Raw genomic sequence first — 12,368 nt, 5'->3', positions numbered from 1 at the left:
CCGCTAAGTAGTGGCCTCCAAACTGTAGCCCTCCAGATGTTGCAAAACTACAACTCCAAGCATGCCTAGACTGTCCAGGCATGCTGGGAGTTGTAGTTCTGCAACATCTGAAGGGCCAGATATTGCAGAACTACATGCCCAGCATCCCTGACTGTCTGGCCATGCTGGGAGTGGTAGTTTTGCAACATCTGGAGGGCTACAGTTTGGAGACCACCATATAGTGGTCTCCAAACTGTGCCACTTCAGATGTTGTAAAACTACAACTCCCAGCATGCCCAGACCGTCAAAGCATGCTGAAAGTTGTAGATTTGCAACATCTGGAGGACCACAGTTTAGAGACCACTACACAGTGGTCTCCAAACTGTGACCTTTCAGATGTTGCAAAACTACAACTCCCAGCAAGCCCAGACAGCCTCTGGCTGTGTGGGCATGCTGGGAGTTGTAGTTTTGCAGCTTTTAGAAGGCCACAGTGAAGTTCACTTATCGCGATCTTGACTGCAGCCTTCTCCGACGCACTTTCCGGCCGCCGCTCCGGGATACCGCCACCTCCGCCGCTGCAGGTCCGGGTAAGCCGGGCCATGTTCCCCACCTCGCCGCCCGTGTTCCCCCCGCTCTGTACCGACTTCAATCGGTGGGCAGAGCGGGGGGAAATGAACTCTAACCCCCTCGCCCCGCTCCTGCCATTGGTGGTCAGTCTGACCGACCAATGGCAGGGGATAGGAGGGGGTGGCAAAACTGCCACCTCGCTCCTATCCTTTAGGCTGGTCGGAGCTGTCTCTGACAGCTCCGATCACGCTTATTTTCCCGGAGATCAGGTCACCAGTGACCTGATTTGCCCGGATCGTGGCAAATCGCAGGTCTGAATTGACCTGTGATTTGCTGCGATCGCCGACATGGGGGGGGGGGGGGGTCTCAGGACCCCCCTAGGCATTGCCACGGGATGCCTGCTGATAGATATCAGCAGGCATCCCGGTCCGATCACCGCCCCGCGAGCGGCAGTGATCGGAAATATGGAGGGCGTATGGATACGCCCTCCGTCCTTAAGTTATGCATACGCCCTCCGTCCCCAAGGAGTTAAAAAGAAGTAATTTATAAACCTGTTTAACTTTCTGGCACCAGTTGATAAAAAAAAAAAAAGGTTTTCAATGGATTACACCTTTAATCCTGTGGTTTCCCAAAGTCCTGGTACCCCCTCCTTTGTCTCAGTTCTCCAAGGTTGAACCCAGAACTCAGAAATCCGTACTTTGAGCCTGGAATTTCCTTTAGAGACTCTAGTTTGAGGGTAGGAGCTGAAGTTCCACAGTCACAGTTCCAAGACAAGAGTGCAGCATCCTCCTAGGGCCCTAGTTTATGATAATATGGAATGGCCCAGTTATGCCCCACTGACACAGGCAGCATCTAAAATGACCACCTTCTTACATGCACTAGTGGTAAATGTTAGTCACTCTCTGCCCTAGATCAGTAGCTAGATAGGATGTCAATGTGCTAATTGTACTGTATGTAGAATGTGTGTATGATATATCTATTCTATTTTTAGAAGCCTCCTGGCTTGGACCAAGTATTTTTCAAGGGGGTGTGCGTGTGGGTGGGTAAGGAAATTCATATCCACATTACTCTATTAAAACCTGTCCAGAGGAAAAGTTGTCCAGTTGCTTATAGCAACCAATCACATCGCTTCTTTCATTTTTCAAAGGCCTTTGCAAAAATGAAAGAAGTGATCTGATTGGTTGCTAAGGGCAACTGGTCAACTTTTCCCTTTGTCCCCCCCTCCCTTTGTGTTGTATTATTGCTTATTGTCACGATTCGGCTTCCAGGTAGTGGATCCTCTGTGTCAGCGAGGGATTGGCGTGGACCGTGCTAGTGGACCGGTTCTAAGAGGCTACTGGTGTTCACCAGAGCCCGCCGCAAAGCGGGATGGTCTTGCTGCGGCAGTAGCAACCAGGTCGTATCCACTAGCAACGGCTCTACCTCGCTGACTGCTGAGAAGGCGTGGGACAGAAGGACTAGGCAGAGGCAAGGTCAGACGTAGCAGAAGGTCGGGGGCAGGCGGCAAGGTTCGTAGTCAAGATGGATAGCAAGGGTTCAGGTAACACAGGCTTTGGACACACTAAACGCTTTCACTGGCACAAGGCAACAAGATCCGGCAGGGGAGTGCAGGGGCAGTGATCAGATATAGTCTGGGAGCAGGTGGGAGCCAATTAAGCTAATTGGGCCAGGCACCAATCATTGGTGCACTGGCCCTTTAAGTCTCAGAGAGCTGGCGCACGCGCGCCCTAGAGAGTGGGGCCGCGCGCGCCAGCACATGACAGCAGGGGACCGGGACGGGTAAGTGACCTGGGATGCGATTCGCGAGCGGGCGCGTCCCGCTGTGCGAATCGCATCCCCGACGGCCATGACAGTGCAGCGCTCCCGGTCAGCGGGACCGACCGGGGCGCTGCGGGGAGAGAGACGCCGTGAGCGCTCCGGGGAGGAGCGGGGACCCGGAGCGCTAGGCGTAACACTTATTAGATAATGTTATGCCTGTTTGTTCATTTTCTGCTTACCATATAAAGTTAGTTTAAGTTACGCTTTGTCAGTCTCACTGTATCAAGTATGTTCCCAGTGGGACCTCCCATCCCTATCCCAGATGAACCCCTGGGTGGAGGCACTGACGCAAATATGTACCCCAGATCCCAGATAGCAGAGGTTCAGGATCCGCCTGTCAGGCGTGATGAGTTAACAAGGGTAAGGGACCCCAGAGACACTAGGGAACACCCCCAAAAACTTGTTACATGTAAAAACAGCCTAATTTTGAATGATATAATATTAGATATACCTGCTCAGCTTACTGAATAAAGACAATCTGATACAAAAGATTAAAAGTTCTTCAGGAATGAAATTTCTTTAATTTTGTAAAAGTATTACAAGTCAACTGCTGCACTCATAATCCTGGTCCTGGGGCCCGAGACGTCAAATTGCCGAGACGTCATCCACTGGCCACAGGGGTGTCCCGCCTCAGGCAGTGATTGGCTGGATACTAAAGGCACCGAAGAGCAGTGGGAGGTAAAGTCAGTTTTTGTCTTTTTTTGTTATTGTTTATTTATTTATTTATTTTTTAAATCCCGGCATACTGGGCAAGTTCAAGAAAATATATATCCTGGAGTACTCCTTTAACAGAGTTGGTTCTGGCCACAGGGGTTCTCACATATTTTTTTATGTTGAGTTATACTGCCATCTGTTGTTTAGTTTCAGAATTATCTAAATTTAAATTACTGGACTAAGTATTTAGGTTTTGCACTAAATTATATCACTGATATGCAATCTGGGTCGCTAGTTTTGCATAATTCATTATTTGCATTTTGTTTTTGCAAAGAAACATCTATATTTTATCTCCCTTATGAACTTTAAAGAAATGTTTTAATGTACATTTTTGGGATTCTTTATATCTGACACTTTTTTTAGTTTTTAGTTTTTGTTCGATTTTCTTATTGTCAAATGTGCAATAGCTTGTGTATTAAAAAGGGTTTTAGATTTTTTGGTAAATCCTCCTAATGCACTTTTTATAGCATAATTCTGTTATTGTAAAAACCTTATTAAACATACAGACCTAATTTGGCTCTGTTTACATCTGTGTTGTGATTTTGGTTTAAAATGGAAACAACAGTAAACTGTCTGATCTGTTGCTTAAAGAGGCACTGTCATTGTTAAAAACTTTTCATATATTGCAGGACTCATTATAATATGACATTTCACAATATACACCTGTTAAAAAAAAATTACAATTTTCACCTGAAATTCAAGCTCAAAATAGCCACCACTAGGGGTCACCTGTATTTTAGCCAGATTTTAGTCTAGATTTTACAGCATACTGGTTACTGGCCGTAAAGCATACCGGTATCCAGTATAGGAGATTTCTATTGAGTGTATGCAAAACTACAGATAAAGGATGTGTGGACATGCTGGGAGCTGTAGTTTTAAAACAGCTGGAGGCAAAACTGCACTAACACAGTTATTTACAAACACTGCAGCTTCAGATGTTACTAAACTACAACTCCCAGCATGCTGAAATAGTCAAAGCTTTCTCGGACTCCTGAATGACAAAGAAGTTGATCAGACATTCAGGAGTCTGTGAAAGATGAATGACACACATAGTGACAGCTATGCTGATTAGCATCCATCTTTACTAGGAGAAGATAAAACAGATAGAACGTAGTCATAAAAATGCTGTACTTTTATCTAAAAAATCCTTGCACTAATTTTATAAAGAACTTTTCTTATATTTATACATTTTATCCTGTTATGAATTCACCATAATGTCTTCTGATTACTGCAGGCAAGCTCCAAGTATCTTCCTCTGACACATGACACAGCATAAAACCAGAGAGGAAAGGGTTACAGAGTAGAGAGTACTGATTGGCTGACTGCCCAGGCTTGCTCCTGTGAGGGAGACAGACTGACACGCCCCCTCCAGCCTGCACAATGAAAAAGTAACTCACCAGCAGATAAATGCTTATATCTCTGGATATATAGGTCCGAGACACATAAAAATTATTTGCACATGATCAGGATTGGGTCCTGAGTAACATATCACTTTTTTTCTTTTTTTTGCACTATGACAGGTACACTTTAATGGATACCAGTGTTATCCAATGGACTCCACCGATTTACAGTGAGGACTATTGGTTTCACACTGAGGTGTCCATCATTTTTACATGAAAAATAATGTTACACATTGCTAGTTTTTACTTTAAATATGATATAATCTACAGAAAAGAAAAATAAAGAATTTACCCACTCTGTTACTGGGTCCAGTTCTAAGGTTCAATGAAATTAAACAGTTTTATTTTATGAAGTGAAAAATCTGTTATAATGAGACTCCCCTGGAAAACATTTTTTTAAATCAACTGGTGCCAGAAAGTGAAACAGATTTGTAAATGACTTCTATAAAAAATATTAATCCTTCATGTACTTATCAGCTGTTGTATGCTCAAGAGGAAGTTATTTTCTTTTTGAATTTCCTTTCTGTCTGACCACAGTGCTCACTGCTGACACCTCTGTCATTTTAGGAAATGTCCAGAGCAGGATAGGTTTGCTGTGGGCAGTTTCTAAAATGGACAGAGGTGTCAGCAGAGACCACTGTGGTCAGACAGAAAGGAAATTCAAAAAGAAAACAACTTCCTCTGGAACATACAAGAGCTGAAAGTACTGGAAGGGTTAAGATTTTTTTTATTGATGTAATTTACAAATCTGTTTAACTTTCTGGTACCTGTTGATTAAAAAAAAAATGTTTTCCAGGGGAGTACCCCTTTAATTGAATGTAGGATAACATGATGGTCAGGTATTTTTTCATAGATTGCAATGTAGTTTTGGAGCATGGTGAACTTTTGCTGTATGGAAGTCTATGCTTACTCCCCTGCCAAATTTGACACTGGGAATGAATAGTCACAACTTTGCGCTACGTGGTTCAATTGCTGAAGCTCAGAAATTATCATGTATCAGTTCTGTTAATTAGAATATGACCCTCATGAAGTGCTCACTGAGCCTCAAATAGTTGTTATGGCAACTGTACCGATGAGTATCTGGTTGAGGCACTCCACGCCTGATGTTAGATTGGGTGGGAGAGTATGCCTAGACAAACTCGTTTTATTTAAATATCTGTCTTTTTACTATTAAAGAGAGTTTGTATACATGGACCTTATATGTGCAGTTGCTACTTGACACCACTGCACTCGCATGAATATCTAAAAAAGTACCGTATATACTCGAGTATTAGCCGTTCCGAATATAAGCCGAGACCCCTAATTTCATCCCAAAAACCAAGGAAAAGTTATTGATTCGACTATAAGCCTAGGGTGGGAAATACATCATACCCCCCTGTCATCATCCAGACACCCATCATTAACACCCTCATCAGCACCCTCGTCATCATCACCACCTGTCAATCCCTTAGGTCTTCAACCTGCGGACCTCCAGATGTGGCAAAACTACAACTCCCAGCATGCCCAGAAAACCATCGGCTGTCCGGGCATCCTGGGAGTTGCAGTTTTGAAACATCTGGAGGTCCGCAGGTTGAAAACCACTGCGGCCTTCGTCAACATCCAGACCCCCCTTTTTTTTTCTACTCACCTCCCCAGTTTCTCGGTGGGAAGGCAGGTAGAGCTACTATCTATCTATCTTTGGCCATCTATGCTGCAGGGACCGTCCGGTGGGAAGGGTTAGTCGTTCCCGGCTGTCCATCTTCACCTGGAGGCCCTCTTTTCCGCTCCGGGACGGCCACGGACTAGTGACGTTGCCTTGACGACGACGTGCAGTGACGTCCCTGCGCGGTGGCGTCAATGCAGCGTCACTAGTTCGGGGCCGGCCCAGAGCGGAGAAGAGGGCCTCCCGGTGAAGATGGACAGCCCGGAACGTCTAAACCTCCCCACCGGACGGTCCCTGCAGCACAGATGGCCGAAGATGAACAGCCCGGACCATCCCCTCACAGCTAAGCCCTCACAGCTAAGCCATCCCTCACAGTTCACTCGAGTATAAGCAGAGGGGGGCGTTTTCAGCACGAAAAATCGTGCTGAAAAACTCGGCTTATACTCGAGTATATACGGTACGAAATTTTGAGGTTGGCACAGTGACACAACATGCATATTGTGAAGGAACTGAAAAAGTAGAATTCCATAGCAGCCATCACATGCTGACAGAACTTTTCTTGCATCTGATGACCAATAGCAGCATCATTTTGCCAGTAATGTGACAGTTTTATGTTCAAAATCATGTGGCTACTGGCCTCTGCATGTGGGTGTGGGTTCATCAGCATGCAGTAGCTGCACCATGGGACTCTAGCCTTGAAACCCATTGGTAATTCATAAAAATGCTAGCTGAAGAGATTGCATGAGGCTTTATGGATGTGTATCGATGTGTATCAGTCATATATTTAAATAGTGGATGAATTATTGTATGTTTATTAAATGTATTTTATTTTAATTTGCATGGCTAAAGGATGCAGTGATTTTTGCTTATTTCTCTGATACATCTAGACAAGTTGTATATACCTAAAAAAAAAGTCCTATATATATGGCTCCTGATAAAAGTAAAAATCAAAAAGGGGTCAACAAAAAAGAGAGACCAATGTATATACCTACAGTACGCCAAAAGCATAACACAATGTGACCAATACACAATAAATACGAATCAGTATGTAAAATATATAATTTTATTTAATAAAAGGGCATAAGTCTAAAAAGTATACATGATAGATGGAATAAAATACATATTCAATATATACAAAAATTAATTTCAGAGTAAAAGATATAAATGATGTAGCAGGGTATGGGGGGGAAGCAAAAAGAGATCCTTGTATATAATAGGTGTCCAACAAAGTAAATACCTTTGAAGTAAGAGAGTGTATGTGACAGATAGTATATATAGAAGCTGCTATAAGTTATAAAGTGCAAGTGCTCCACAAAAATTAATCACTATAAAACAAAAACTGTTGGTCCACAACAATGTGAGACAGCAAAGTGCTGGCCACCAATAGAGAAAAAAAAAATGGCACTGAGGCTCACGCAAATAGTGAAGCAAGTGCAATAGGCAAAACAACAGATAATATTAAATGTGATAAAGCAATTCAAACAACAGATAGCATCATAAGTATGGTCACACATATACCGGACTCTCCCCTGGTCCAGCTACAGATCTCCAACATGTTTCGCCAATAGGAAGGCTTTCTCGAGGAGTGCCTTTAGCGGCCTCTATGTATACTATCTGTCACATACACTCTCTTACTCAAAGGTATTTACTTTGTTGTACACCTGTTACATACTATGATCTATTTTTGCTTCCCTCCCCATACCCTGCTACATCATTTATATGTTTTACTCTGAGATTAATTTTTGTATATATCGAATATGTATTTTTTTCCAAATAAAGTTTTTATTGAAATATCAACATAGTTCACACGTCAAGTCATAACAATCACTTGTATAGATAGCAACCATAGTCCCCGCAAGACAGCATGGGGTGTGAAACTAGTATAAATACAAGGTAATGATGTCAATAAGCAATGGTGTATTAGACACCCCCACAATAACATATAATCAAAATTTTTAACACAGCAATGCAGGTTGGGGGGTCTCGCAAATGAGAATTGGCCATCTCTAAGGGTAGCCAATTCATAACTACAGGACAATGGGGACATAATGCTAAGGTGTGAGACAGAAAGGGGGGTATAGGGGTGGGGGGGGGGAGAAGGACGATGAGAAGAGAGAAGGAAAGAATGTAGAGAGGGGGAAGAATGTAGGGGGTGGAAAAAGGGCAAGAAGCAAAAAAAGGGTAAAGCAAGTAAGTCTATCGGTGTACCTCGCAATCATCGCCATCTTCAGACTCCAGTCTCCACGACTCCCCGAGCCATCCACACGTATATAGACCAAGAAACTTGGGAGTGTGTCAGTATAGTCCAAAAGGAAAGGGTCGAGCCGGGGACGTGGGCTGGGGGAAGGGGGGGGGGGGCGTAGGGGTTAATTGGCCAGGTGTAAGCTTTCATAATCCCGGGATGTTAAGAAGTTTGTCCAGGGGCTGTGAGTAGTGTTTACCAATTTGGTGCTTATAGTCCGCCACCAATTCCTCCATTCTACATAAGTAACATACTTACCTCAGCCAGGAGGAGATTGAGGGTGAGAGTTGGGATTTCCATAGGCATGGTATCACGGTCCTAGCTGCTAAAAGCAGGAAGGATAGGAGGCGGATATGTTCTCTGGGTATATTATCTGGAAAGATAGTAAGAAGTAAGGCCTCTGGCGTGTTCGGGAGATGTATACCGGTAATGTGCGCAATAGTGTCGAGAACTTGAGCCCAGAATTTGGACAGCGATATCGAATATGTATTTTAATCCGTCTATCATGTATACTTTTTAGACTTATGCCATTTTATTAAATAAAATTTATTATTTTATTGTGTATTGGGGTCACATTGTGTTACGCTTTTGGCGTACTGTAGGTATATACCTAAGTTTAGGAGGACCTCTTATACTGACAGGCTGACAACAACCCCATCATTACCACTACAGACGATATAAGAGATTGCATACAGTTATATCAGGTGACTGACAACAACCCCAATCATTACCACTACAGACCATGTAAGTGATTACATACAGTTATATCAGGTGACTGACAATAACCCCCATCATTACCACTACAGACCATATAAGTGATTACATACAGTTATATCAGGTGACTGACAATAACCCCCATCATTACCACTACAGACCATATAAGTGATTACATACAGTTATATCAGGTGACTGACAATAAACCCCATCATTACCACTACAGATCATATAAGAGATTACATACAGTTATATCAGGTGACTGACAATAACCCCCATCATTACCACTACAGATCATATAAGAAATCACATACAGTTACATCAGGTGACGTCTTCTCTGATCAGAGTCTTTCACCTTCCTTTTTCTTTTCCACTGCAGACTACCATGATTATTTCTTCCGGTTACAACTCATCTCTGGAGCACATGGCGGGAAAAAACATTTTAGGCTCCGCACTTTTTCAAGAATTATAATGCCCCAGACTATAATAATGCCTCCCTTAGTAGTAGGAAAATCCCTCCCATTGCATAGTTGGGTCGCTCCAGTAAGTAGACAGGTCCCTTCAGGTATTTTCCTCCATCATGTAGGTGAATCGAGTAGGTAGGGCCCCCCAATGAGAGTTGCCTCAGTTGGTAAATCCCCCAGATAGCTGTTCCCTGTATGAAAACTCTCTTATGAAGGCAGCCCCCCTATAAGCTTGGTAGTTAGTCTCCATAATAGCTTGTAGGTAGTATATAGCCTCCCATATTTGCTAGGCAGTAATGTAGTAGATAGCCCCCCACATTACATAGGCAGCGGAAGTCCCCCACATTAGGTACACAGCGATTCCCCCATAGTAAGAAGCAGATTCCGCAATAGTAGTCAACAGTTTCCCCTATAGTAAGCAGAGGTCCCCCCATTGTGGGCAGCAGTTTCCCACATTGTAGCAGCAGTTCCCCCATAGTAGGCAGCAGCAGAGTTTCACCATAGTAGGCAGCAGCAGTTTCATCATAGTAGGCAGCAGCAGGGTTTCCCCATAGTAGGCAGCAGCAGAGTTTCCCCCATAGTAGGCAGCAGCATAGTTTCCCCCATAGTAGACAGCCGAAGAGTTTTCCCCATAGTGGGCAGCAGAAGAGTTTCCCTCATAGTAGGCAGCAGTAGAGTTCCCCCCATAGTAGTCAGCAGCATAGCTTCCCCCATAATAGGCAGCAGCAGAGTTTCACCATAGTAGGCAGCAGCAGAGTTTCATCATAGTAGGCAGCAGCAGTTTCCCCCATAGTAGGCAGCAGAAGAGTTTCCCCCAAAAATAGGCAGCAGCAGAGTTTTCCCCATAGTAGACAGCAGCATAGCTTCCCCCATAGTAGACAGCAGCAGAGTTTTACCCATAGTAGGCACCAGCAGAGTTTCCCACATAGTAGGCAGCAACAGAGCTTTCCCAATGGCTCTTCACATTGTCAAACTTTCCACTGAGTGCTGCATTTAACTGTATGTGCCTCATTAGGAGGCATTTACAGTTAAATCCACGACATGTGGGGGACATTCCTGGATGGCGGGACATCACTCCAGAAGCAGGAATTTCCTGTGACTTTTCATTTACCTGTGTTTTGGATTGCTGCGGTGGTAGATGTGTTTTTGGTGGATTTTTTGCAGTGGTTAGAGATTTATGAAACTGTGATTTTTTTAAAAAGTCACATACTATGGCGCAACCCACCAAAAAGGGCGTTAATCATCACCAAATAAAAAAGAACACAAACTAACTGTGGACAGCATTGTTAAAAAGTCGCATTATTGTCATACATGTTGTCACACAAAAAGTCGCAGGGAAAACACCATACAAAGTGGAGTACTGATGTAAGAAATGTGATCAGCGCCAGATTTATCCCATGCACTGCGCCATGTTATAAATTTGGTGCAGGTACACAGTTTCCACTGCATGAATTAATGAAGTAAAAAGACGTTCACCTACCCCACTTTTCATAAATACCCCTAGGGTCTTTTTAGTAGGGAGAATGCTTCCCTATATGAGTGCTGATTTAGCAGATTGGCGCTTGTTAAAAAGAGCATTTACATGTACCAATTATTATCTATGCAGGCTCGCTTAAACAATCTCTGCATCATTCTGCCAGCCAATCATCTGGACAATGGCTGCACAAATGGCCTTTTTATCTGGTAAATGCCTAGTAAAGGGACCCTTAAAACAAGACTACCTATAGTGAACTGTTGCAAAGCCTTTGAAGTTATTCATGTGATGGGAGTGTTCTTCAGCTATTTTACTACATGAATTAAGCTGGTTTCACAGAGGTGTATTACAGACACATCAGACCCGCAAAAATGCATTATTTTCCAAGAAATGTCAAGAAAAGATTATTAAGGTTTTTTCTAGTAAAAAGTTCCAACTAGGTAGAAAATTTGATTTAACATTTTATGTGTGTTTTCCAGGCATTGCTTCGCATAAGTGGCCTGTCTCCTCTTCGTGTTAGTCGCAATATTAACCACGAGCATGATGATGGAAACCATATGTTAAGACTCCTCAAGCCTGTAAAGAAAATAGAGCAAGAAAAAGAAAGCCAACCCTTACATGTTAAAAAACACAAACATGGGAAAAAAGACAAAGAAGAAAAAAATAAACACAAGTACAAGCATCAAGAGTCTTCAGAAGAAGAAGAAGAAGACAACAATGATGCAGTCCCTCAAGATCCTCTGCAAGCACCTAAAGTGTCCAACAGTCAGGACAGATTTCCAAATACTGAAAAAGAATCTGTACTAGACCTTCCACAACCTCCCACTGATGTTGTCCCAAGATGTCCTGGAAGAGTGTGGCAACCAAAAATCCTGATAGCTACCATTCCTACATTTGGCATTGATGATCTTGCACTTGCTCTTGATGACTTATCACCTTCATCAGATCAAGATAAAGAAGTTAAGGAGCCTCTCACCATAAAGCAAACTTTAGATTTTAATGATGAAGACCTTTTAGGATAAATCAAAAGATAAGTAACATTCTGAAAGCGTAAATGTTACCTGTATTAATGCCGCCATATTTTGCAAGTATGTTCCCAAAATAAAATTCCACATATCAGACTCATCACTTGTTTATTGAGTGGCATAGCATGGTTATGAGAAGTGTATGCTAAGTCCTGTCTGTTGACCAGTATTTGCCTCTAATATATTAAAGGTAATGTGTTATCAGAAAATGACCAATTGTTTAATTAAATCACATTTTTATGGTAAACATATTCCTTTACTATCTATATTTTAAAGTCATCCTGAAATCTTGCAGTTTTTATTTTGGGCTCTAGGCTTAAAGAGGTACT

At 42.9% G+C, this 12,368-nt stretch overlaps 1 protein-coding gene across 1 annotated transcript in view; it reads left to right on the top strand.

The window, feature by feature from the left end:
• The window catches only part of LOC130361805 (T-kininogen 1-like), a 61,792-nt gene extending 49,642 nt beyond the window's left edge, over positions 1-12,150 (top strand). The window contains exon 10 of the mRNA XM_056565313.1: positions 11,494-12,150. Within this exon, the coding sequence (XP_056421288.1) occupies positions 11,494-12,036 (543 nt within the window). The 3' untranslated portion in view covers positions 12,037-12,150. The remainder of the gene's footprint in view (positions 1-11,493) is intronic.
• The last annotated feature ends 218 nt before the right edge of the window (positions 12,151-12,368 follow it).

The sequence above is a fragment of the Hyla sarda genome, chromosome 3, assembly GCF_029499605.1.
Source record: "Hyla sarda isolate aHylSar1 chromosome 3, aHylSar1.hap1, whole genome shotgun sequence".
In the NCBI taxonomy this organism is placed as follows: Eukaryota; Metazoa; Chordata; class Amphibia; order Anura; family Hylidae; genus Hyla; species Hyla sarda.
The sequence above is the reverse complement of the archived record's forward strand: the minus strand, read 5'-3'. Positions and strand labels throughout refer to the sequence as shown.